This window comes from Lissotriton helveticus, chromosome 12 (assembly GCF_964261635.1).
Source record: "Lissotriton helveticus chromosome 12, aLisHel1.1, whole genome shotgun sequence".
Taxonomy (NCBI): Eukaryota; Metazoa; Chordata; class Amphibia; order Caudata; family Salamandridae; genus Lissotriton; species Lissotriton helveticus.
The window spans coordinates 875194176-875220613 of NC_136073.1; the positions used below are offsets into that span (position 1 = coordinate 875194176).

The following is a 26438-nucleotide window of genomic DNA, read 5'->3' on the forward strand; positions in this document are numbered from 1 at the left end:
GATGTTGATTTGGTCAAGCATTGGTGATAGTACAGATCTTAACATCAATTCGAAGTGGGGCAGTAGTTGTAGGTGGGGGGATGCAGCTTCGTCCTCCAAAGTTCCAGTGTGCACCTTGGATGGGATAGGATTAATGGCGAGCGATGAGGAATCGGTGCAGAGTTTTTGTATTGTACCTTCTGTTTCGTCGTGCTTCCTTTTTGCACAAAGGCCCTGTGTCAGTCCAAAAACTTGGGTGCTATCCTCCTTGGGTGATGGGGGTGACTCATAAGGTTTGTCTGTGCGGGGGTCAATAGTAGAGCCTTTTACGGGGGAAGGGGCTATAACTGGAATAAAATTTGACCCGCACAAAGCATTTAATTCCTCCCAATAAGACACTTTTTTCTGTCCTGACAGAGGATTGTGGGAGGGTTTGAATTGGATCTAGGAGTTGACGACAGTCATCAGAATCTGTATCACTGATAGTGATTAGGTTCAGATGGCTCTGAGTGAACGTGTCCAATTCCTGGCCTGGGCGACCTTTTTGAAAGAAGATTGGATAGGCCCCCTTGGAAGTCATACTTTATGTAATGTAGCTAAATTAATAAAACAAGATGTCCTTGAATGTTCCACAAACGAGAATGGGCACTGTACCTTCTTTAGCTGAAAAGCCAAGGGGTCTGGCCCGTCCCGGGCCACAGAGGGCCCGCGCTTAGCCCAGACGCTCCCACGCGCGACTCGCGATGCGAGAGGTTCTCCTCAGTTTTACCCGCGCCTCCGGGCGCTCCGCTGACGTCACCCGCCCGCCGGGGCACCTGGGGGATGTAGTCCCTTGCCCTCGCGGCGGTCAGGATACTGGCGCTATGGACACAACAGCCGTTCCCCTCACGGCAATGGGATGCAGCAGCAGGTCCTCCCCAGTGCTTGCCCCTCCTCACTGGCAGCTTTTTTTACAGTTGGGTGGCCACCCAGCTACACTGGCCAACTCCATGTCCCCCAAGGAGACTAGACCAGCTTGAGTGTATTCCCAGATTTGCTCTGGGCATTCTTCTGATCTCATCTGTAGATTTACTGTCCCTGGAGTTTCTGGAATGGGTGTCTTAGGGGCTTTGTTGTAGGGGCAGTTCTTATCTACAGTTATATGTCCCAACTTCTTACAGTTGTTACAATAGGCCATGTTAGGATCAAAGTTGAGGCACATAGGGAGTAGTTGGGGACCCACCCACCTGCACAGGTTTTTGAGGCCCTTTGGAAGACTCAGACTATCTTGGGGATTCTCACCACCTTTCCCCTGGGGAGGTTTTGTGACCACCTTCTTTTGGTCATCCCCAGTGGCTGTCCTTGTCACCCTAGTCTTGACCCAGTGGTCTGCCTTCTTTCCCAATTCTTGGGGAGAAATTAGACCTAGGTCTACCAAATGATGCAACTTTTTATTTATGCAATCACTCAAAATGTGTTCCTTCATAAACAAATTATGAAGTTCAGTAAAATCATGCACATTGTGTCCAGTTAACCAGCCATCCAGTGTCTTTACTGAGTAGTCTAAAAAATCTATCCAGGATTGGGTCTGGGTTTTGTGAGCCCCCCTGAACAGAATTCTATACTCCTCAGTATACCTTCTTCACAAGGTCATAGGACCCTGCATCTGGCCCAGAGAGGGTCAGAAGTCTGTCTCTGCAATTACCAGATAACAGTTCCCACAGAAGTGCCCCCAAGAGAGGTTTCTTTAGTTTTCTGATATCACAAGCCCTCTCAAAGGATCAGAAGATTGCTCTCTGTCCTTGTTATTGGTATTGCTGCCACCAGAGATGGGGGTTAAGCCCATCTCTTTTCTTTCTTTTTCTAGAGCCAGGAGTCTGGTCTCTAGGTCTAATTTCTTCGCCAACTTTGCTAAGAAGTTGTCCTCTTCATGGGGGTTCTCCCCTATGTATTCCCTGGGGCCCAGTCCACCGGTGTGGTTCCCAGGCTCCCAAAGACCCTTTCTTCCCTAGGAATGATGTCTCTGCAATTACCAGATAACAGTTCCCACAGAAGCACCCCCAAGAGAGGTTTCTTTAGTTTTCCGATATCACAAGCCCTCTCAAAGGCTGTGAACCGCTTGGTGATGTAATCACCTTGCTCAAATTTAGGGACAATACCATTGGGGAATTTTAGGATCAGAAGATTGCGCTCTGTCCTTGGTATTGCTGCCACCAGAGATGGGGGCTAAGCCCATCTCTTTGCTTTCTTTTTCTAGAGCCAGGAGTCTGGTCTCTAGGTCTGATTTCTTGGCCAACGTTGCTAAGAAGTGGTCCTCTTCATGGGGGTTCTCCCCTATGTATTCCCTGGGGCCCAGTCCACCGGTGTGGTTCCCAGGCTCCCAAACGTTGACTCTTGGGAGTCCAGGGTACAAAGACCCTTTCTTCCCTAGGAATTACGGGGGTCATCAGCATTATCCTCCTCATCCACTCCTCCTCCCTCTGGCTGGGTATCACCCTGCTCAGAGGGGTGGTATTTTGCATACCCAGCCAGGAGCTACAGGAGACCTTGTTTGGTTGGATGGAGACCTACAGTTATTTATTTGTTTACTTTGCATAGGGCCCTCAATTCCTTGAAGTCCAAGTGCAAGTATGGTGTGAGGTCAAGTTCCTCCACCATGTTTATATTATCTTCAATACTAGCTGGGTTCTTTTGAGACATTCCAACCTGATAGTTCTAACCCTCTACCCTATCTTGCAGTGATTTTTATTTTTCATAAATTCTAATGGGACTTAAGCAAGGCCCTATCAGACTTAGTATTTTTGGAAAAGACCAATTTCAGAATTGTAAAGGCAATTTAGGAGTTCTGTCATGTGATCAGATGGTAACCAAGTAGTCCAACAAATGCAAGTTAGTATCCCACCGCTGATCCACCAATGTGAAAAAGTGGCTCTATATATACACCGGACTAGAATGAAGTACAGTGTGTATAGAGTCCACCAACCCCAGAGGTATAAGAGAGGTTAAAGTCAGTACTGACCTTACTCTCCAAAGTGGTAGCTTGGTCGAGCAGTAAGGCAGTACCACAGGACAGTGTAAAGCATTTGTTGTACACTCAGTCAGCAAAAGGTTTCACACACTCAAGGACTGAACTCCAGGCCAATTGTTTTTATACCTACAGATAGTTTTATTTTTAGAACCAACAGTTATAAAAATATACTTTTCTGGTTAAGAGTACTCTCATATAAATACTTTGCAAGGGAGCAATAAAGTTTGTGCACACAACGATTACAGTATTGGTAGTAAGCAACAAAATCCTAAAACACACTGGCACTGAGCTCAACGGGTTTTCTACATACAAGTAGAGTTGATTACTTTATGGATTACTTTGGTAGTTCCAGGACTAGATCTGTGATTCAGTCCTGGGGTCAGAGCTGGAACCAGGTTAGCAAAACGTTTTAGTTACTGTGGTGAATTTTCATGAATATAAAGCGGTTTTAAAAGTTCACACGTAGAAACTTTTTCAATGTAAATCTGACAATGTTATTCAACGGGAGAAAATTCAAGTTGCAGGTAAAGTACGATGGCGTTACTTTTGTAACCCAGCACTAGTCTTCCAGGGCCAGCACTGGGGGCTTAACTCAAAACAGGTAGGTAACTGCGTTTCAGTATTTCGTATGATTTTTAAAGAATATTTCCAGTTTTCAAAAGTAGACACTTAGAAGGAATTTCATAGAAAAGCAGACAATGGGTTCCTATGGAGAAAATACAGATTACTAGCAAACCTGCTAGGGATTACTTTTGTGGTTCAGTACTGGGCTGAAAAGGTACAGTACTGGCTTCTTCCCTGGTCACAGGTGAGTACTTCGGAATTTGGCTGATTTTATGTGAATATTTCCAGTTTTCAAAACTTCACACTTAGAAAATGAGTCAAAATGAGTCAGTTATCCAATGGCAAATAAGTGAATTACCGGTTTCCAGGGGAGTTCTTGGTTGGGGAAGTTAAGGTTCTGAGTACAAACTCAGAGGTCCCCCAAGGTCAGGTAAGTACAGTTCGTTCAATCCCAGCGGCAGAGGGGCGACAGGGAGCAGAGGTAGGTAGGCCCAATGAGGGAAAGGGGGCCTTCGGTTGGTGGCTGCTGGCTAGCAGGCAACGCGGCTCTGGGATCCTGGTCACTTGCTCGGGGCAAGGGGGGGGGGAAGGAAGTAGGATAGGACAAAGGGGTCAAAGCCAGCAGAACTCTGGCAGCTGGGTGCTTTTGAGCCGTCGGGCGCTCAATGTTATCCAAGGAGGATCTTGAAAAGGGAACAAAGGTTGCAGGCTCAGGGACGGAGACTCTCCAGGGGCGACCAGCACTTCGAGAGGTAAGTTGGGATCTTGGAGCACAGGTAGGTATCCCACAGAGAGGCACACAGGGGGATGTAGGCAGCCGGGTGCAGGGGTGTCTTTGGGTGTCAGAAAAGCTTACACTCAGATGGTCGTGATTGGGGTGGCCCCTAGTTCCGAGTCTGCAGGCGTCGGCTGGTTCGCCGAGGAGGGTTTTTGGGCACTCCCATCGCCGGGGGGATGTCCTTGTGGTCTCGGTTCAGGTTGGCCCGGCACGGGCTCAGCGGGTGCAGAGTGGGCTGGTCCGGAGCTTCCTGGTGGGCACCAGGTGCGTTGTTGCAGCAGAGCCTCTGCTGATGGGAGTCCCAATCGTCGAGAGGGTCAAGGCAGGAAGGTCCTCTGGGTGTCCCAAGTTTGCTATCCACGGGGGTCGCTGGGTTTAGGCAGGAGCAGGTTCCAGTGTTGTCCCGTTAGCAGCTGCACGGCGGGTCTTCTACTGGATCTTTTTTGGTATCGGGATCTGAGGAAGGAAGGTTCAGGAGCCCCCAAATACTACATTTAGGGGCGTTACAGGTAGGCCAGGGACCAAAAGGGTCCCCGTCCTAGGGGGTGAGTACACCCCCTAGCCTGTTCTCCTGTGGGAGGGGGCAGTAGCCTAGCTGGGATTGGGCATGGCTCCCCACCTACAAGATGGCCGGGGCTCGGGGTCGTGCTTCACCTCCTCCACCGGAGGGGTGGAGTTGGCAGCCCCCCCCTTCCTGACAGTTTTCCCCACCAGAGTGGGGGCAGAACTGGCGAGATCCAGTTGCTGGGTACAGCAAATGGTCTGGAGAAGCTCTCTGAGGCCTTTAAAGCTTCCCCCTGTCCATCCTGGGGGAGGAGACATAGCACCGCGCCCAGGGTGTGCATTGTTGCAGGCCCAGGAGAGCCGGGGGCTCTCCATCCAGGGGTCCAGCAACGTCTGCGGTGTGGCAGCCACTCAGCCCAGACAGAGATTGTAGGTTTGGGTTTGAGGGCATCTCCAAGATGCCCTCTGGTGCATTTTACATTAAATCCCACACTGGCATCAGTGCGGGTTAAATGTGCTGAGAAGTTTGGTACCAAACTTGTCAGTCTTCAGTGTAGCCATTATGATGCTGTGGAGTTCGTAATGAGAACCTTCCAGCACCATATACTCTTAATGGCATCACTGCACTTACACCAGAGGCACCGCCCCAGCAGAAAGAATCTACGTATCTCCCCCACCGATCAGACTTGAGAACTCCTGGTGTGACATCAGTAGGGATTAAATACAGGCAGCTGTTGCCAATCTGCCAGATCATACAGCCCTGGGAAAGGAAGGCTTACCCTCTGAGTATTTATTACAAGTAGACCAGGGAGGAAGCACTGGACACCTTACAGGAAGCTGACAACCTCTTTGCTGGGTCTTATCTTCAACAAGGCAGTTATCGCAGTCTTGCCTAAACATTGGAGGGATCCTCTCCTATGAGAAAGTCATCCCACCTTTCATTCATCATGATCAGGTTAGTTTTGTTCCAGGGCAAACTTCTAGAAACCATCTCTGCACACTTGCCCATACCCTATGGACTGCAAAAGATCTGCAGGAAAGATGCAATAGCTCTCTACCTTGACGCGAGAATGGCTCGACAGACCGGAAGGCATTCAACCACATAGACAGGAACTACCTTTTCACCACTATGAAACGCTTTGAGCTCGCCGACAAATTTACCTCAAAGGTCTGCTTACTTTAAAACTGCCCCAAAGCCCAGGTCATCTGCTGAGGGTTTATCTATGAAACACTCTCCCCTGTTTTTCCTGTCCATGGAACCCCTGGTTTCTGTCATTCATCACTCGAGATTAAACTGCATCCCCATAGCAAATGGCTTCTAAAAGTCATCGGTACGCAGACTATATACTACTCCCCCTTCACAAACATACCACCTCTCCGCACTATTAGAACGCTCATAGAACAAAAAAGTGAGATACACGGCTACCCTTTCCGGTGGAAGTCCTCTTGGCTTAAATACCACAAAATGGTAGTCAGAGGCCTGGAGGGATTGGTCAGGTCACGCATGTCCTAGGTATGCTTCCCTTAGTGATACCCCTGCCAACTCTTCGCACTATTGATGCCAGAATTCAGGTCTTCACCTGGGATCAGTAGAACACTACACGTTGGCCCTACAGCTTTCCCAACTATCTTCACCATGGTCGTATTGCCTTGTATTCATTACCCTTGTGAAATAAACAATTATGTTAGGGTCATTCATAAAGAGCATGGCTGCTCCAGCAACAGGGGGACGCAACACTAGCGGACGATTGTCCGGAAGAAATAAGGCTAGGGGAGACATGGGTGGCAGAATTTGTAGAGTGTAAGGGGCACTCGAGGTAGGAGTCACCATGGGTTCGGAGGTACTCCACCTCGAATCTAGTGCATTGTAAATGCATTCTACCCTATTAATGAAGTACATTGACAGTGAATCAAAGTGTTGGAAGATATGCAGTCATTGGTTCCTGTCAGTCTTTCAGAACAGAAAAAAATGGTTTGAGGGGTTGGAGATCGAATTGGCATAGAACGAGGCTTTCGTCTTTTGAACCAATTTGTGATAAGTTTTTATAGCCTTCCTACAGGTATTTTTAGCAGTAGCGTCACAAGTATGCCTACAAGCCTGTACAAGAATTTTATTTTTTCTTTTCTGCCAGTATCTCATACCATGCCTGCGTTTGTGCTTCGCCCGTCAGTTTCTTCAGGATGCAATGGTCAAGCGTGTTAATGCAGCCCCTGAAGGCTGTCGGCTGTCTCCCAATCAGGCCAGTCTGGACGGGACGTATTTAAGGCAGATTTCAGAGTGGGAAACAATTCTAATATCTACTTTAGCCCCTGTAAAACCAATTGGGTACCCACTGGACAACACAATGTATTTTTAGTGCACAATAGAGAACTTCCTACAGCAGCCCTGGGACTGTGGTTAAGAGGTACGAAAGCTTGCCAAATGGGTTACAATTTTACTTCTATTTGGTAATAGAGAAATAGCAGTTAGCAGGGACCCAGGGCACTTGCAGTCAAAAAGCAAAAAGTGAGGTGACCATGCCAAAAATGGGCACTTCCCTATAGGATCATAGGTGGGATTTGGGAATGCACTAAACATTTGCCTGCTTGCACCCTTGACTTTTTTGGGCAGGCTCAAAACCAAATTAAGTACCTTGAACTGGTATTTGCAGCCACTTATGAAACGCAGATCATGTCAAGAATTTGGATGTAGACATCCTTTTAAGTCTTATGTAAGTCACCCTCTTGAAGCAGAGGGACATCCTGCAGCATCAAAATGTGAAAATGATTAGAAAGGATTTATGTCATGGGGCCGGAGGGAGTCATCCTTCATGAGTATTGGAAGTAGGGCCCCTTGCCCTGTAGGTGGGGAGGGCACATTCTGCCGAGAATGCTTGCAGGGTGAAAATTTGGGAAGGTGACAGATTCTAGACAGTATCCACGGTGGGACTACTGCGAAGCCCAACCTGTCTGAAATGATCTTAAACTCTTTGTATGCACCTTCCTTATCCCTGGAGCATCTGTACATACCTGCGCGGCGACTGCTGCTGTCTCCTTAGTAGGAGGCAATTAGGCAGCCTTGGTGCCCCTAGGTGCAGTAGTTTTACCATGCAGCTTTGGTGTGGTCAGTGTCCTTTCATCAAGACGATGTGCCAGAAGGGAGGAATTGGCTTGCTCTGGTCAGCTTCTATAAAATTAAAAGGCAGTGGAGACCCAGAAGGCATAGTCTGGATGCCGAAGCAGAAAGCTGGGCTCAAACAAAACGCAAATGGAGTTGACAGATGTAGAAGTCCAAACTCACTGGTATAAAAAAAAAAAAAAGACAAACCGAGGTGCCCATGCACAATAGCAACCGAGGGAGCAGTTACCAGTACTCTAAATATTCAAGACTTGGGCTTTCACAATTTTTTTTATAACAGTAGATCACAAAGAGTATGCAGAGCATGTGTATCTACAGCAACACATGCACCTGGGCCAAGATGGCCAGTCTGTCAGAAGCACAACACATTCAATTGGACAGACACCAGAAAAATTTAAACTGTCAAGTTTTATTGATACTTGCATCTTTTGGTATTTATATTACAACTACACCTTTTTAATCGTGACAATATATTCCAAGACTTTCAAAAAAATATAAAACCATAACGAAGGGACACGAAGTAAAACACTAAAAACACTGGTGGAAAAATTGCTTGTAGTCTTCATGGAAGAGATCCTGCAAAACAAATTGAAATAGTGCGGTCATATTTTCCATCGCATGAACAGAGTTTAAACCACCCCACGAGGTAACTAGATGCAACTTAGGACTGTAAAAATGGGCAAAGTAGAATCAGTTAGGCGTTATTCATTTGAGGGAATATAAATAAGCTAAATGCCATTGCGTTAGACCCATCTCATGTAACACGCCACCCTCAAAATGGGTCAACTAACTACTGGATTCTAAATGTGGGTTTTCGTCCATGCTGCTACCCTGCTGTTCATCTCAGTCAGCATGCATGTTACACAAACCCTTATTGATGGACCCTACTGGACAGGCCCCTTAAGTGGGGCCTGGGGAGAGGGGTTGGCCTAACGGCTAAGGCGCTCGACCTCGGACCTGGGGAACTTGGTTCGAGTCTCGGTAACGACGCCAAAAAAAACCTGTGATTCTGGGCAAATCACTTAATCTCCCCGTGCCTAAAAAAATGAATGAAAGTAACTGGTGCTATGTAAAGCGCTCTGATAACTGATTCGGGTCAAGTTCGCGCTATATAAAACTCTAAAAAAAAAAAAAAAAGTGAAATGGTCTTTGCATGGGATATGTTGTGCACGGAGTGACAATTCAAGATACCTACATAGTCTGTTTTTAAGCATGTTCGCCTCATTCGGTCGCATCAAGTGAATCTTCGTTGGACTGCTGGTCTTCATCGCCAGAGGTTGCACCGCTGTAGAGTAAGAAATTACGTTAAGCCTCCTATGATGAGCTAGACAAGTTGTTTTAAATATATAATGTTGCTAACTTTACGGAGCTGTTCATGCACTTTTCAGATCATGCAGTACAAACAGCAGTTTAACCTGTTCAGGTTGACATTCCTTACTTCAATGCATGTCAAAATGAGTTGCAGGAGAGAGCACGTCATTCTATCACTATCTCAGTTGCCCGCTCTCCAAGGTCAACCTGGTCTAAAAACCTAAGAAAATCCAATCTCACAGAGCACCAAATGGGACTGTATGGCACTACATACCCCTTGGGAGTTTCCGCAGATCCTTGGTCTTCATCAGCTAGCTTCTGTTTCTATAAAGTCAGAAAACAATCAATGACGTCAAGTATTGCAAAAGCCACCTCCCATAACCGTCATATCTGTGATGATCTAAGATGCATTGCAACAAGGAATGTAGGTAGACTAAAGCAAGTTTGGCAGTCCTCAATGGTTTAGAGCATGAAGTCTTAACTTGAGGCTCAAGCGGCCCAGGTGAAATGTCATGCAACTGAAACCAGTGTCATCTGCAGCTAGGCACAAAGCTTAGCTTTGGTTTCGGTCAGGCTACTGTTCAAAGGATTAAACTTGGGAGAAAGGAAAGTATATGACCATCCTACCAGTACAAGATTGCCAAATCAAACCTCTAAAGCAGGCCTCTACAAAGTGTAGCTCGTGGAGCTATTCGTAACTTCTCTGGGAAGCCCAGGGAACTAAATTAGAAGTGTTTACTTATATTTTATATACCAAAATTGAAAAGGGTATTCAAAAAGAAAATTGGATTATTTTCAGTTTTGAGAAAAATTGATAAATTTCACAAAAATTAAAGCTGATTTTTCAGTGACAAGTGTTGGGGGAATGTTACAAACATTAACTTTGTGCTAGGGACAATAGCTATGGCTTTTATATTATCCATGAGGCGACCTTGCACATCGATAAAGCATTTGTTACACTGCTGCCGGCAACCATGCCTGATGCACTGAGATCATCGCAGCTGGAAATCTTGCTTGCAGTGGCCACTGGCATCTAGTCTGATATGGTTACTATCACACCTCTTTAATAGCTCGGGAGGATTAGTAGCTATTACACAAAATGTTGTAGACCCCTGCTCTACAGAATGGGAGCATAGGCTACCCAGTTAAATGTTGGTCTAGGCAATCGAGGTTGCAGAACATGGTCACTTTAAGGTAGACCAGCCCAAAGTAGAAGAGTATATGGCCAGGCAAAGATACCTTGAAAGCCAACAACCACTGGCTCGGCCTTTTTTTCAGGTTGCCAGGGAAAGCCATTTAAGCCCCCACAACAGAATCTTTTGGCAAAGGTCAGACCTTAACCGCCCAGATATACAAGGTAGCTGCGAGGACTGCAATCTAGACCAACCAAGAGCATGGGTGTGAGCAGAAATGAATAAGCAACAAGGCTTTGGATTCAGTTCTGGACAGCTGGACTGTCAATCTTCGCTCCAAGAAAGGGGTGCTAGTTAGCCGATGAAAAAAAGCTTAAACACCTTGAAAGGACAAACCCCTTGCCATATTTACTGGCCACTTGTCACAAGTGAACCAAACAACGTTGAGCTTGAGCCAGCAGCAAAGCCAAGTTAAGGACACCTGCTTTGCAAAACTCTGAACTCAAGACAGTCTGCATAATTTGGGGTGAATAGTGGTTAGGAGAACAAACTAAATTTTATAACCGACACTGCTGTTTTAAATTCTTAAACTGTCCCTTCCTGACAATAGACGTGGTACCTTGCCAGTTCAGAGTTGCCACAGCATCAAAGAGATGGGTTGGTCACCACGCAGCAAAAACATGGTGCAAGGAGGTCTCCAAACAGCTTTACCAAACTAGTAAGGCCAGACCTAACAAGTTGAGCCAAATTGAGACCTGAAACCAAACCAACATTGCTCGGGTGGCATAATTACCGACAGAACACCGAGCACCTCAAGTACAATAAATAGGATTGGAGTAATTCTGGGAAGCGCGTTTATGCCTGGCGACTCTAGTAAACAAAACATCCTGGGATAAAGTGTGCTCTGACCAGCAGGTGCTGGAGAGAGGCACCCCAATCCAGCGGCTTTCACATTACTTGTTCCTTGTCACTCCTGCAGGGTGCCGTGTTCAAGTAGATGGAACCCAGGTTGCTTGCAGCAGACCAGGTCATCAACTGGTCTCACTGACCCACAGATGTGGACACAGGCCTTACAGAAAGCCTGGACAGTGTGCACAGCAAGAAAGTCGAGAGTCCAAGCACCAGATTAAGTGCAAACTCCAACACGTCGTTTTCTTGCAGTGTTCGACACCCCAGGAGAGGGGTGACCGTTGTGCACCTCACCTTCCTTAGACCTGCTCGTCCTGTTGGCCTTTCATTACCAGTTTTGACCGGGTCATCAGCTAAAATTCAAAATCAGAAGACAGAGTTAAAAGAGCGAAAGGAAAGTGGCAATATTTATAATATATGCGCCGTTATATATCGTCCAGTTGTGCACAAAGTTAAACGCCAATGGAAAAAACACGTGGCTGCAGTATAAAGTTTAAAACGGCACTGTGCAATAAAGCACAATTAAATACAATGTGATCACAAAAGCAGCGTTCTGGAGAACTGCTGGGCTGTTCAAAACACGACACCTATGCGGTTGCCGCATGCTGCCTGCAGGCGAGACCACGGCCCCTGGGGCGAGCCAGTGCACGGTCACCTAATCCTTACCACTTCAGTATCTAGGCCAGTCCTTACCTTTGGGCTCCTCGGGCACACTGGCCTTCTTTGGAGTGGCTGTGCGGGCTTTGGCAGCCCCTCGCTTCCTCTGAGGGAGTGTAGCCGGTGTGGGAGTAGAGACGGTTGTGGATTCACACTCCACTTCCATCACTGCCTCCGACGTTGGGGTTTCAGACTCTTCCTGCTCGGTGTTATTTAGTTCTTCATTGGTGTCATCCAGCATCGCAGCCTCGGAGTCATTGTTCTCCGCTTCTCCACTCTCGGCTGCTTCGCGAAACTCTGTCAGTTTCATCTGGTAAAATTCATGTGCAGGGCTCTCTTTTTTTGATAAGAACCTACAGAAATAAAGAGGAGAGTGTTAAACAAGCACTAAAAGCTAATCAGGCCTAAGATTAGTCAAAATTAAAAAAGCACCGGCAAATCCAGTAGAAAGGCCTATGCAAGAGTTATGGCTTTGCCAGTGTGTTTTAGCACTGTAGTAAGCTCACCAGCATAGCCGCTGCCTGTATGGCCAAATGAGTGGCGTAGGAGGGTAGAATGGCAAAGGGTGGAGTAGTGCCAAGAGTGAACGGGATTAATAGTGTTGTAGCGAGGAATGGGAAACTTAACCTGGAGTAGTGCCCAATCACCCTCTCCATAACGTGAATTTGAAACATCTTAGCATTGGACTTAAGTTATATTACCAAACGAGAGAGCTAAGCTACCTGAAGAAAAATTGGAGACCAAGGACTGAACGCTGCAAACCAAGATAAGCTTAAATACCAAGGTATAGTTAACCCTTCTGTATGGTGACCACCACCGTCATGACAATCAAAACCCGCCTGAGGAAAATCCTCTGGTAAAACACCATCAGCAACAGCCACCTGAGGCAGACTGCACATGAAGAAATCGAAATATGCTGGTGGTGGATTGGCCACACCCTCCACTGGTCTAAATCAAACACCATTAAACAAGCCCTTACCCGGAAGCCTCAAGGGAATAGAAAAGAGGGAAGACCCAGAAACCTGTGATACAAAGGCCTTGAGGCTGCCTGCAATGTAATAGATTAGACCAAGAAAAAGCCAGGACAGGAGGAGGCTGCAACATGACTGGAGAAACACAGGGGAGTTAGGGTTGGGTTAGCCGGGGGGGGCGGGGCACTAGTGCATTAAGCTGGATGCAGATATGTATGCAGTCAGAGAGAAGAGTATGAACTTTCCCTCATTTTAAAAATAATGAAATGAGACAAGCGAGTTGTCAATCCAGTTCGTTTAAGTTGACCTTTAATGGTCCTATTGTTTCCAGAAATTACAAGAATAGTTCTCGATAAAGTAGACTTGAAGAACATCTAAGAGCAGGTTCAAAGAAGCTTGGCAGAAGGACATATATAAAAAAAAATGCTGCAAACCAGACAGTTGTATAAGTAAAAGCCACTGATCCCAATTTGATGCCCTGTGGCAACATTTTGCTTTGGCTGCCTAGGGACCATATCAGGTTATAGTTTTAGTTGACAATTGGGGCAAGGGGGGGATTCTTTCAAGTGCAAGCCATATTAACCAAACAATGGATTATTGGATAAAAAGGCCTGCACTACACATTCAGAGTGGTCTTAGTTGGTTAACAGATATGCAAGACAAGAGTGGATTAAAAAAAATGAAGTCAAGCTCTACAGAGGAACTATTTGGAAAGCTACGAATATTAAATCCATTTTGCCTAGCATTAATAAGGACCTATGACAAAACAAGGGGTATTCTAAGGGTCGAAATAGACGCATAATGGTACTTTTAGCAGGGTTATGTTCAGTGCGAATAAGCATTCAACAGACCAGAGGATGAAACCTGCAACCCAAAAGCCCCTCTGTGCCCGAACACAACTGCCCAGTAAACAGTCACGGGGCTGCTCTGTGTAGGATTCGACCCGGGCTGTATGGGAGGGGGGATATCAAGGCACCCCGCTCCCCAAAAAGGACCCCGCACATGCCTTTCAACGAATACATACCAAAAGTCTGGGTTGGAAGTGAGGCTGTCCATGTTGAAGTCCTCAATATTGGAGCCCAGTTGGAATACGAACCGAGCAAGATTTTCGGCAGTTTGTCTAGTCTTCTCATCAACTAGAATTAAAAACTTTTGTTTAGCATCAGAGAACAATTTAGCAGAAGGAAGATTACAAAGCCATTCAAGATTAAGGACGCACCTCCTTCAAACTGGGGGTCGGTGGTGGGCTTGGATGGGCCGGCAGATTTAGCGGCCAGGGAGACCGCTGCAGCCACCTTCAGCTGCGCCCGCTTGGCCTCCAGCTCCGCCTGCTGGTGGTTCTGCAGCTCCAGCAGCTTGTGGTGGTAGTACTTAAACTCCTGGCTCGTCTCGTCAAACAAAAACCTGCGGGTTGTAAAGTCAGACGATGTCAGAACGCACTCCACCCATGAACTTACCGCAAAAGCGCGCTGCCATCCGCACACGAAGCCGCCAGCGGCTACTTACCACAGGTCAGGCCTTTCCCTCTCTTCCACCTCTTCTTCGCCCTCCATTGCAGCCTTCTTTTTTTCGTCCAAAGTCTTGACAGCGTCCTCCAGCAGGCCGTCTATCATCTCCTTAACCGAGGGCTCGGGGGTCAGATCTGGAAGACAAGCAGCCGGTTGATAAGTCCCAATCACCTCACTCTGATGGTGCAGCGCCTTAGGGGCAGAGGGTGGTACCGGCGCAAACACTGCGGCCTGCATAACATATCTACGCACAGTAGGCACTCGCATCAGGCCAAGCACATCTGTCAATACATTGCAGCAGAGGGGCGCATAACCAGGATATGGGCGCCTCCCTTCATCGAAAACCAGAATTCAGATCAGATGGCAAATGTAGTTGGACGTGTAAGTATCAAAGAAGGTAGGAGGAAGATGCAAAGCGTTTGCCCACCCCTCCAACGTACTTATAAAATATTGCAAAAACATAATAAAGTGGGGTAATGTATTCTAGGAGGATCACTAAAGAACACTATGGGAATTCGAATACAAGATCTTACACCCACCCCCCCCCTTGATGGTTTTGGCAGGTAAGTGTAGTGTGGCATAGCAGCTGCCAAGGAAGAGAACTCTATAGCAAGCATACCTTCCAAGGGCTCCTTGGGCCGGTTGTCCCGGTCCGTCTGCAGGTGCATGGGGTAGCCGCTCTTCTCCAGCCAAGCCTTCAGCTGCGCGATGTACTTCTTGCCGAACAGCGCCGAGTCGTCCATGTTGGGGAAGTCGGAGGGCTTGGGCGCCATCTCCTGCAGGCCGACGTGCTCGAGGATCTTCTCCTGGCGCAGGGAGGAGACGATGGAGTAGGTCTGTCCGAAGAGCACCAGGGACTTACGGCAGAGCGCCACGGCGTTCTCGTAGGCGGTGGAGAGGTCGGTGGCGGCGGCAAAGCCCTGCTTCATGTTCAGCTCGTAGGCGTTGCAGGCCAGCATCAGAGGGTGGGCGCTCTTCAGCACGCACTGCTGGAAGGAGGTCAGGTACTTGTCCAGGGGGTTGATGATGTCCAGGAAGCCCTTCTTGTTCTCTACCAGACCCTTGTCGACCACCAGGCCGAAGAGCTCCTGGTCCACGGTGGGCTTCTTCAAGGCAGGGTGGTTGGGCGCCTTGACGGTCAGGAAGCACTGGTAGCGCAGCTCGGGCCTCATGGCGCACTTGAAGGCGGCCACGGTGTTGCCCATGGTCTGGGTCTGCCGGGATGTGTAGGCTCGGTTCTTCTGGTCGAACTCGCCCGTGTTGACCTTGTTGAAGCCGGACCAGCGCACGATCTTGTTGCCGAGCTTGGAGACCACGTCGGAGCCGGTCATGAGCTCCTTGATCGTATCCTCCCGCTTCGGGCCCGGCTTGCCGTTGACGGCTGCCCCTCTTCCGGCTTTGGCGCCGCGGCCTCTCGCCACAAACGCTCCCCGGCCTCGTACCGTGGTGGCCCCCCGTGCCATGCCTCTGCCAACGATGCCGCCCCGTGCCATGCCTCTGCCAACGAGGCCGCCCCTCGTCAGGCCTCTGTACACAACGCCGCCTCGAGGTGGCCCTCTGCCGACCACGCCGCCCCGGAGAGGCCTCCTGATGGGGGCGCCCCCGCGGGGGGACGAGCCCGGCATACGCTCTGCTGCCGCCGCCTGCTGCTTCCGCTCCAGGTAGGCCAGCCTCCCCCGGGATGCGTGGGGCTCCGGCCTGCCATAGCCCCGCCGTGGCCCGGGGCCGAACTCCTCCCGCCGCGGGGGCGGGCGCCGGTACTCGCGCTCATCCGACCACATGGGCTCCCGGGGCCGCGCGAAGTCGTGCTCCCGCGGGTCGGAGCGGTTGTAGTAGTAGTCGTCGGACCGAAGCGGGCTGCGGGAGCGCCGGGGGTCCGGGTAGTAGGACGGCGGGGATCGCCGGGTCGGGGTGGAGTATGCCGCCGGGTGAGGCTCCGGGGCTCGGTACTCTTCGCGTGGGCTCCGGTAGCGCCCCATATCCTCCTCGTACCGCTGGGTTCGGGACGGCCCTGGGGAGGGGAGAAAATAAGTATGAATCTACAGCAACCACCATCAACTTATACATCTGGAATTTTACTCTTTATATCATCCTTTAGTGACTTTACACCCATGTACATTTGCAATTTCTCTGTATCTTATGTGACTTGTATATACATTCATGTATAACTGACCATTAGTATATGTAGTAGACTATTGTATTTATTACCATTCCTATGAGTTTACCCGTTTAGGTATTGAGTGACCACTTGAACATTAGCATTTTTTTCTCTATCTTTTAGTTGTGGGACTTTACAACTTGAACATTTATCCCCGTTTGTATCTCTTATGTAACTCAAGTAATCCAGAGTCCTTAAGTAACGCAACTGGTTCTCTTATAAAGCGCGGACACCTTCGGGTCATGTTCGCGCTATATAACATGGCATTAAATACTTTCTTTAAAAAAAAAAAAAAATCAATCATTCATCCATCCATGCACTCACCCGAGGAGGAGCGGAAGGGGTCCTCGGTGCTGCTGGGCCGGAAGGTGCCCACCATCTCCTTCATGATGGCCTCGAAGATCTCCCGGGACACCTCTTTGTCCGCCATCTCCTCTGTGATCTTCTGCAACGAGAAAAAGAGCGATGAGAGCCCGGCTCCGGGGAGAGAAGGGGCGCACGGGTGGATGCAGGGCGGGAAGGAGCTGGGGGCCCGGGGTTCAGCACCACGGATAGTGCGGGCTTTCTTTTAAAATAAAACGCGCAAGATCAACCCGTGCGCAGGGGGGCGCGCCGGGACTACAGCCGGAAGGACAAACCGGTGCTTCAGCGGCAGAAAGGGCCTAGGACCACTCGGGGAGGAAACTTAGCCCGCCTCGGCGGCGGTTGGAGCCGGCAGCGCCAGCCCGGGCCCTGGGAGTCGCATGCGCCGGGAGGAGGAGCGGGGCGAGACCGAGGGAAGGGTGTAGGCCCCGCCGCCCACAGAGCTCGACCGAAGGAAGGGTGTAGGCCCCGCCGCCCCCAGAGCGCGGCGGGAGAGGCCTGCGAGGGCGGGCTGAGGTGTCGCCGAGGGCCCCGGCTGCTAGGCCCGGGCGGAGGAGGTGGGCGTCCCGTGGCCGGTGGGGTCAGGGAGGCCCCGGGGGTGCCTGCGGCCCTCGTGCTCACCGTGTGTGTGGTTCGGGCGGTGCCGGGGTGTCGTCGTCGGCGGGCGGGCGTCGGTTGAGGCGGCAGCGGTGATGGCGCAGCTCCGCTCTCGGCTCTTCGGCTCCGAACAAAGGGACGTCGCCTCCTCGCGCAGCGTCTCTTCACAGCGCCTACGTACCCACGTCACCAGGAGGCGCCGAGGGCGCGAGGCAGGAAGATAAAGGGCGGGAAAGAGGCACGTCAGAGTCCGGGAAGGGAGGGACCGCCCAATCACGCCGCAACCTGGGCCTGCAGGGCAAGGAAAGCCAGTCTCGCCCAATCCAGTCCGAAGGGCATGGGGAAAGCGGCTCACAGCGCGCCCAATCACACAGCAGCCAAGCCAGGAGGGCACGTAAAACAGACTCGCAGCGTGACCAATCACACACTAGTCAGCCCGTGGGACAAGGAAACACATGCACAGAGCGTCCAATCACGTTCCAGCCAGGCCCGGGAAACCGATGCACAGCAGAGGCACCCCCCACATGGTCGCACCACCCGAATCCCAATAACTTCAGACCACACAAGTTTTTGTTTTTATGGAAGAATTGAGGCCGCAGTTTATTAGGCATTTCCAACTTACAAGCGATCCTTTACACACCATTATTTTGTCTGGCGAGCCTGTGTCCTTACCCCATCCACTCTGCACTGTGCCCTACATCCAGTGCAGCTACATTCGCCAAGGTGACCTCTCACCGTCCTTAACCCCATTTGCTCTGCACTGTGCCCTACATTCAGTGCAGCTATCCTTGCCCAGGTAACCCATCACCCCTGTGGACGCACCCTTTCCTTTCACTCCGGGCAAGCTTCCGCTTCCAGCCCGACCGTGTAACCTTTTACCCCCGGTTGCCACGCACTACTTGGGTAAGCGTCTGCTTTAACCCAACCGGACGGCCCCTTTTGCTTCCGGTGTCCACTCACTCCCGGGTAACCATTGGGTTCCCACCCGGCCGGGTGACCTTTCACTTCCGGTGTCCACACATTCCTTCCGGGTAAGCGTCTGACCCACCCCCACCCATTTACTCTTCGCTTCCGGTGTGTACCCTTTGTTACCTGGGCACGCCGATGTGCTTCCCGCCCGTCCAACCTGCTTTCCTGTTCCCCCATCCATCTCTGCGAGGTGACCCGGTAATCGGTCTCCCCACTTCCCCCATGCCACAGGCTCCGCCCTCTGTTCCGTAATTAATCGTTTACTTCCGGTTCACCTGAACCCAGGGGAGCTCGGGGAGCTTGCCAGTGACCCCCTGATTCCTGACGGCCCTGTTTGCGGTCTGTGCCCGCTTCACAGCCTGCTTTTGTATTCCTCTTGGATCGCTTTGTACGTCCTGCCTGCTATTCCTTCCTCCGACCAAAGGACCTCTTGCAAGTCCACTATGCCTCTGCGACAAATCTAACCACCTTGGCTAGCCCCCCCGAACTCTTGTTTTTTCACGGGTGGGTCGGTGGGCGGGTCTTCTCCTGACACAATTCCCCGGAGAAAGAGGGCCTTGCGCCCGGTGCCCACCTTTAAGTACCCCTACCCCTGCCACATTCCTAACCCTAGATTTACAGCTGAGCTGGCCCAGCCCATTCTCTGGTGGGCCCGCTCTTTCTCCTTCCTTATCTCCAGCCAATCCTTATTGGTGCCCGGGCTCTGCTTCCCGGGGGAGGCCTCCACTGAGGCACCCGGTCCAGCCACTGTCCCCCTCCCCCTGGGGAGTGGGGGGCTGAACTAAGGGGCAAAGTGGTCTCCTCTGGAAGATTAAGCTAATTCTTCCAAAACAATATTTCCAAGAATATTCTTTCTGTGTCAAACGTAGCGGCCCTTTAAACACAAAAGTACCAGAGAACACTACAACTCCAAGTAGTATGAGCCTTCATTGAAGCATACCATAGCCAGGAAGGTGGGAGATTTAAAATAAAAATCGGGAGAATAAAAATTCCAGATTGGCTTCTATTGTAGAAAATGCAATTTCAGACGGAGACAGCTTTAATAAAGCCAATTTTGCTTGAAAAACCAGTCTCCCCTGGGGCTCCCAAGGTGGCCGGGTGGAAGAAAGGCCTGGACTTTTACATGGGACTGGAACGGCCGGTGTTCGAAGCCAGAGGCTGCCCTACAAAACATTATAAAATATGGAAGAGATGGGCGGACTACAGGGGATTGTGGTTGGAGCCCCCACCGCCGCCAAGGGGCGAGGAGGGGCAGATGTAGAAGGCATATTGAGGCTCGGTTATATCCATGTATGACTGTACATTTACCTATAACAGAGGTGGGGAGACGGAGTGTTGCAGGACGGGGGGGGGGGGGTTGGATAGTTGGGGGGGGGTGGAGTGTAGAGGGCATTTTCCATTAAATGTATCGCACAAGGGGGAGGAGCCTAGCTCGCGACCGTGATGGCCGCGCTTTAGCTCGGCTCCGTTCGCCCGCCTGGGTTTTCACATTTATCCTGCTGTAATCCTGCCCCGGGAAGCCCTGTTTTCTGAGTGGTGGTGCTACGACGCTTTGCAGGCACTTACCTCTTGTTCCGGTTATCCTGGCTGCTGTAGATCCGGTGCAGTGCCCCCGATTGTGCTGGGGTGTTGGAGGCGGACTGGCCTGGATCTTCTTGCCGGCTCCCGGGCCAGACGGAGCCTGCGGATCTGCCCTCCGGGGCGCGGAGGAGGTGGTCGGAGGGCCGTTGTTCGTGTGGGCCGGAGGTCCTTCCTGGCCGATTCCTGTGGGGAGGAGGCCTATGGTGGAGGCGCTGCCTTCCGTGGTCGAAGCTCCTTGTGTGTCCGGCTTGCTCTCCCTTTGTTCTCCGGTCCGGCCATTTTGATTTTGCCGCCCGGACTCGGAGAACGGGACCGGCGGCGTTGGGTGGCCGGCGAATCCCTTTCTTCTGGTGGCCCCCCTTCCTGCCCGGGGTGCTCTGCTGCCGGTCAGCGGGACTTTGTTTGCCTTACTGCCGCCTCGGCGGAGATTTACAGCCGCGCTGCCTTGTCGGACTCTCAAAATGGCGGCCGACCCCGAGTGTCTTGACCGGGCCTGGGCGAGCGCTGGGGGCCCGCCGCATGGCCCGGGTGCCCGATACTGTGAATGTTTTCCTACACTTAAGGAGTTACTGGACACCCTGCTCTCCTGGCGGCTCTGTGTGACCGCGCCTATCCTAGCTTCGGAGATGGTTCCTCACGGCGGGCCTCCTGAGCCCCCACGGCCAGACGTGATTGTGCCGCCGCGGGGTGCGGCTGGAATTATCCTGGCGAAATTGGCCCCGGCTCCGACCGCGTCTGCTGCTGTACGGAACTTGATGGCGCCTCCTCCTCCTGCGCTACCTTCGTTCTCTCGGGCCCGGGAGCTGGATTTTACTTGGCCTGGCCTTCATGACTCTCCCGCTTCCTTTCGGTCGCTGCTGCCCGGCGATGTCTCCTGTGCTGGCCCAGATGGGTCGGTTCTTCTGGACATATCCTTGGACTTGTGCCTGCATCGTTTGCTACACTTCGTGACTTTCCTGGATCGTCCGTGTTCCACTTTACGTGCCTTTTCCGGACTGCCGTTGGATCTTCCTGCTGTCTGTCTCCTGTTCTTCGTAACCTGGTCCTCGCTGGATCGGACCGTTTCCACTTTGGACAAACAAGGACAGGGCTAATGTATATTGGCATCTGAGTGCGGTAGTCTTGCACTGGTTTGGATGGTCAACCTGTCCCGGTATGGTTCTGTGTGATTGACTGGTGCCCCTGGACTCTAACCCGATGTTCTTTGGCTTCCCGGAGACTTGGCTCCTCGACTCAGGCGGGTGGCTGGGTGCGTTTACTCCTGTCTCCCGGCCCTCCCCCGTGTATGTGTATGTCTGTGTGTGTTTCCCATCCCTCGTTTCCTTCTCTTCCCTTCCCATTTTTGTCTTTGTTTCCGACTTAACTTTGCTCCGCTATATTTCGGGTTCTAATTAGGGCGACAGGCACGCTGCGGGGGGGTAGGCCGTAGCCTTCTGCAGGGGTGCAGGGTGGGCTTTAGGGGTGGGTTGGGGGGGGTCTGTCCGTATTGGGGGGTCTTTTTCCTCCCTTATTTCCTCTCTTTTTTGTTCTATGGCTCTTGTGTGTTCACTTTTTCCGGGACTCCGTCTCCTCCTGTATCCCCCTGGGGAGTTTCTGTGACTTTCGTATTCCGGTATGTATCTGATTGTAGCTCGTTGGGTAATTCGGTATCGATTTTTGCTATGTCGCTTGCCGGACTCTATTATCCTGCTTTCACTCCGGGGGGTGCGTGGTTTGGTGGGAGTCCCTTCTTTCGTTCCCTTTTTCCCCTCCCCTTTTTCCTCCTTTATGGGGGTCCTTTTATTTTGTTGGGATGCGTATCGTATTGTCTTTTATTATGTGGGCCTTTTTTATCATGTCTCCTCGTTCTGGGTGAGGGCGGCGACGGGTAGGTGCGGTTTGATTGATGCCATTGTCGTTTCTTTATATTCCGATTACGTTTATACTCTTTGATAGCTATGTTGGTATGGCCTCTTTTGTCATTCTGTGACCGTAAGATGGCGGCTTGCCGCGGCCCCTCCCTGGTTGTTTTTTTGCACGGCCCATGTTTCTTCTGTTTCCCCACCCCGCATTAGAAAATTAACCTTTTATTGTCCTGTTCTTGCTGATTGCTCGATGCTCCTATTGTTTCTCCTGTGCTCCTGGTGACATATCCTGTTGATAATTTGTTTTTCATTTACTACGTTGTCTACCATGTGGTGGCCAGCCCTCGTGGGTTGTAGGCCCGTATTTGTGAGCTTTCTTTGTACAATAAAGGTTTTCAAAAAAAAAAAAAAATGTATCGCACAACATGAATCGTGGTTCGGAGCACTGTGGATGTTTATTTCTGCGATTCAATAAAACCAGTTTTGAAGAAAAAAAAATGAAAAAAAATCAGTCTCCCGCCTGAAAATTGTATTGAATTGTAATTGCATTTATATAGCGCTTACTACTGTGCAGCCCCCCTTGCACATATGACAGGAGGCAAGGTGAGGGTTAATTCTCTTTATTCCCCGGAGCGCCGGGACAACACCGCTTAACTGATCGCGGTCGGCGCCTAACTAAAATGGCCGCCTTCCGCTCGCGCTCCCTTCCGGTTCCGGTCTCTAAACACTAAAACCGTCACCACATATCTCCCCCCCTTTATATAAACACATTCACAATAACTGTTTGTCTTACTAGTAGTCCATCTCAAAGTCTTTGAACCTCTCCGGCATTCTGGTAACTCTTCCTGCTCTCGTTGCAGTCGCTCTTTCACGTTGCTCTCTTCCTTGTCCTTCTGCGTCGCGACCCTCGGTCCTTGTCTTCTCACCATAGACTCCAGTCCCTTTTTCTTCCCTTCCTCTTTGACTTCCGCCATTCTCTTCGCCTGTGTCTCTGACTTCCTTGTCCTCTCTGCCTGCTCTATCTTCCACTTGCTGCATGCCTTCTTCTACTTCCCCTTTTATCCGTCCATCACTTCCTTCCTCGCTTCTCTCTACGTCCTCTATGTCCTCGTCTGTTTCTGCTCCCCAGTTCAAGATCTTGCTGCACTTCGCCATCCTGTCCTGTCCTGTGGCCATACTTTTCCATCGCTGAGGAGAGCAGATCTGGCATACGGTTCTAGAACTTGCAGAGGTGGAGTAAATTTGCTTTCTCCTTTTCTTTTAAGGGTGGCTACCTTCACTCTTACCCAATCGCCTTTTTCTAATGTCGCTCCTTGGAAGCTGTGTCTCTTGTTGAAATGTACTGTGTATGTCTCCTGTGCTCTTTCCAGGTTTCGCTTGACCACGGCTGGCGACCATTTGCTCTGCACGACCATCTTCCTCCACACTGCATTGTCCTTTGTGAAAGGTTCTCTCCCTCTTAGTACCTTGAAAGGGCTGTATCCCGTGATTCCTGGTGTGATGCGGTAGGCTCATAACATCTTCGGTAGTTCTCTCTCCCAGTCTAATCCGTCGTTTATGGCTGCCTGAATGGTGCCCATGATCACCCTGTTGAAACGTTCAACTTGTCCATTCCCTGCAGGGTGATAAATTGGCGTGTGTTTGACCTCTATGCCATTTCTTGATACAAACGCCTCCCATTTCGCCGATGTAAATTGTGGCCCATTGTCGCATGTGATCACCTTCGGGATTCCTTCCTTGATGAACGTGCTTCTCAAAAATGTAATCACTGCCTCTGTATCCACTGTTTCTTTTACTTCCACCTCAGGCCATTTGGAGTACTTGTCAATCAACACAATTGCATACTTTTGTATTCCCTCCGTGTTGAGGACGGGTCCCATGATGTCGACGGACACCATCTCCCATGGTCCCTCAGGTATTGGGAACCTTCCCAACGGGGGTCTCAGCACGCGCTGGGATTTGTCCGCTTTGGCACAAGACTCGCATTGCCTCACGAACCGTTCAACTTGGGAGTCGATGGCTGGCCACCAGTACATTTGCCTAGCCAATGCTTTAGTCTTTGTGATGCCCTGATGTCCTTCATTCAACTGCCAGCATCTCTTTCTCAATGACGCTAAACTTTTCTTCGTTCGGCGCCAAGGACCTCAAAGCGAAGCTGATGGTATTCATCTCGCCCCTCTCTGATTTCTGCATCAGCGCTGCTCTCAAGCCTCTGTCGCTTGCATCGGTGGTGAGAACAGAGTCCGCTTCAGGATCGAATCCTTTCAACGGTATGGTGTCACTCAGTTCCTGTTTCAACTTGTCAAATTCTTCCTGCTCTCCCTCGTTCCATTGGAATCCATTTCTCTCCTTGAGTAATTGACGCATGCAGTGAGTTTTGGTGGCGAAGTTGGGAATGAATTTGCTATAGTACTCAGCCATTCCCAGGAATGACCTGACATCCTCCTTCTTCCTCGGGGCTGGCGCGTCCAGGATGGCTTGCATGTTGGCTCTCTTTGGCTCAATGCCTCTTTCACTCACTTCGTGTCCGAGGTACGTCACTGACGGTACCCCGAATTTGCATTTGGTCCACTCCGCAGTCAGCCCGTTTTCCTGCAGTGTGCGAAGTACCTGGTGCAGCTTCTCGTTATGTTCTTGCTTGGACGTTCCCATGACCAGAATGTAATCTTGGAAGAATTGGACTCCGTCCACCTTCTTGAAGAGTCTGTGCATGAGGTTTTGAAACACTGCGGCTGCAGATGCCAATCCGAATGGCATTCTGACAAATTTGTAGCAACCGAAAGGCGTGATAAAGGACGTAAGATGACTGCAGGAGGGATGCAGCTTCACCTGGTGATAGGCCGAGGATAAGTCCAAAGTGGAGAACCACTTGATGCCCTTCGTTTTGGTTAACATTTCGTTGATGCGGGGTAGGGGAAAATTGTCGACCATGATGTTTTTGTTCAGTTCTCTGAGATCGATGCACAGTCTCACCTTCCCGTTTGGTTTCTGGGCCACCACCAAGGGCGAGAGCCACTCCGAGATTTCAATTGCCTGTATCACCCCACTTTTTTCTAGTCTATCCAGCTCGGCTTGGACTGCCTCCCGGCACCTGAACGGAATGTTGCTCACTTTGTGTATGACTGGCATTGCTCCTTCCTTCAACTTGATGAGGTGTTTGAACTTGACCAATTCACCTATTTGTCCATTGAACACCTTAGGGTACTCCCTGCGCCAAGCCTCGTTGTCGCAGTTTTGTTCCATGTCCATCAACATTATTTTCTCTATTCCACCTGGTTTCAGTTGTATTCCTAATGCTCCTTGGTCCTTCCAACTCAATACTGACGGCCCCTTTTCTGCAACGTACAGTTTGCACCTGGCATGCCGCCCTCTAAACTCGAAAAGCAGAGGACAGTATCCTAACATGGGTATCTTCTGCCCCGTGTATGTGACTGGCCGTAAGTCCATAGGTTGTAACTCTTCCTTATTTGTTTTTGCGAATTCTTTTTCCCACACTTGCTTTTGGATTATGGTGATGGGAGCTCCACTGTCCGCTATCATTTCTATGGGCACTCCTCCTATATGCATGTTCAGCCTGGGTTTGTCCGACTCCGTGCACCCCACATCCAGTATCTGGGCGTCAATGTAGAGGAATTCTTCCAGTTCTTCCTCTTCTGTTTGGTTCGCTTCATCTTCTTGTTGTTCATAGTCCACGTACCTGACCATTGCGCCCTTGGGCTTGCGCTGGCATACTTTTTCGTAGTGTCCGAAGATATTGCAGTATTTGCATTTAGCCCTGAACGCCGGACACGCTTTGTCGTTTCCCAGGTGCGCTGTGCTCCCACATCTGTAGCAGCTTGGTCTTCCCCCTCTGCCTGTCCTTTGGTTTGTTCCCACAGGTTGCGGGCCCCTTTTATTGTCTTGGTACCTCGTTGTGTCTTTCTGCTTGGTCTTCTTCCCTTTATAGTTCGTCATGACTCTGCAGACCGTCTGTGTGCTACCTGTATCCTTCCGGGCCGCTTGCGCGCATCGTTTGGACATCTCCGCCTTCTTGACCACGGCCCAAACTTCTTTCAAGGGTGCATCACCATTAACCCATAACTTCTCCTGGACATGCGTACTCGACGTGTGCATTATGATTTGGTCCCGTATCAACTCGTCATGGAGGGGACCAAATTTGCAGGTGAGAGCGAGTTTCTGAAGTGCGGCTACATATTCGTCGACAGTCTCACCTCCTGCTTGTTTCCTGTGGAAGAAACTGTCTGTCGATGGCCACGCACACCACGGGTCTGTAGTGCGCATCAAGGTCTTCAATGGCATGTTTGAAAACATCTGTGTCGGTGTCAGCTCTCTGCACCTTGACAATGGTGTCGTACACTCTGATGCCCTCTGGGCCCAAGTTGTGCAATAAGATTTTCTTTCTTCTTTTGCTCGAATACGCAGCTCCACTTTGTTCTTCTAGTGCCTCTAAGTAGTTCTGGAAATACCTTTTCCAATCCTCCCAGGGC

At 50.4% G+C, this 26438-nt stretch overlaps 1 protein-coding gene across 3 annotated transcripts; it reads right to left on the bottom strand.

Moving 5' to 3' along the window:
• Window positions 1-8339: 8339 nt before the first annotated feature.
• On the bottom strand, window positions 8340-17927 carry LOC144799552 (SURP and G-patch domain-containing protein 2-like). 3 transcript variants are annotated; one of them, XM_078670920.1, is made up of 11 exons: window positions 17582-17927; window positions 16922-17042; window positions 15059-16450; window positions 14438-14573; window positions 14151-14335; window positions 13956-14067; window positions 11997-12313; window positions 11598-11656; window positions 9536-9585; window positions 9146-9235; window positions 8340-8526 (listed from the first exon to the last, which is right to left on the bottom strand). In XM_078670920.1, exons 2-10 carry the CDS (start codon window positions 17025-17027, stop codon window positions 9172-9174), a joined length of 2421 nt encoding a protein of 806 aa, XP_078527046.1. In that variant the 5' UTR covers window positions 17028-17042; window positions 17582-17927; the 3' UTR covers window positions 8340-8526; window positions 9146-9171. The 3 variants fall into 3 exon arrangements, 2 of the variants coding, with proteins under 2 accessions (XP_078527046.1, XP_078527047.1); XM_078670921.1 differs by having other exon boundaries at window positions 16922-17039; window positions 17582-17743; XR_013603834.1 differs by lacking the exon at window positions 11598-11656 and having other exon boundaries at window positions 17582-17753.
• Window positions 17928-26438: the final 8511 nt, after the last annotated feature.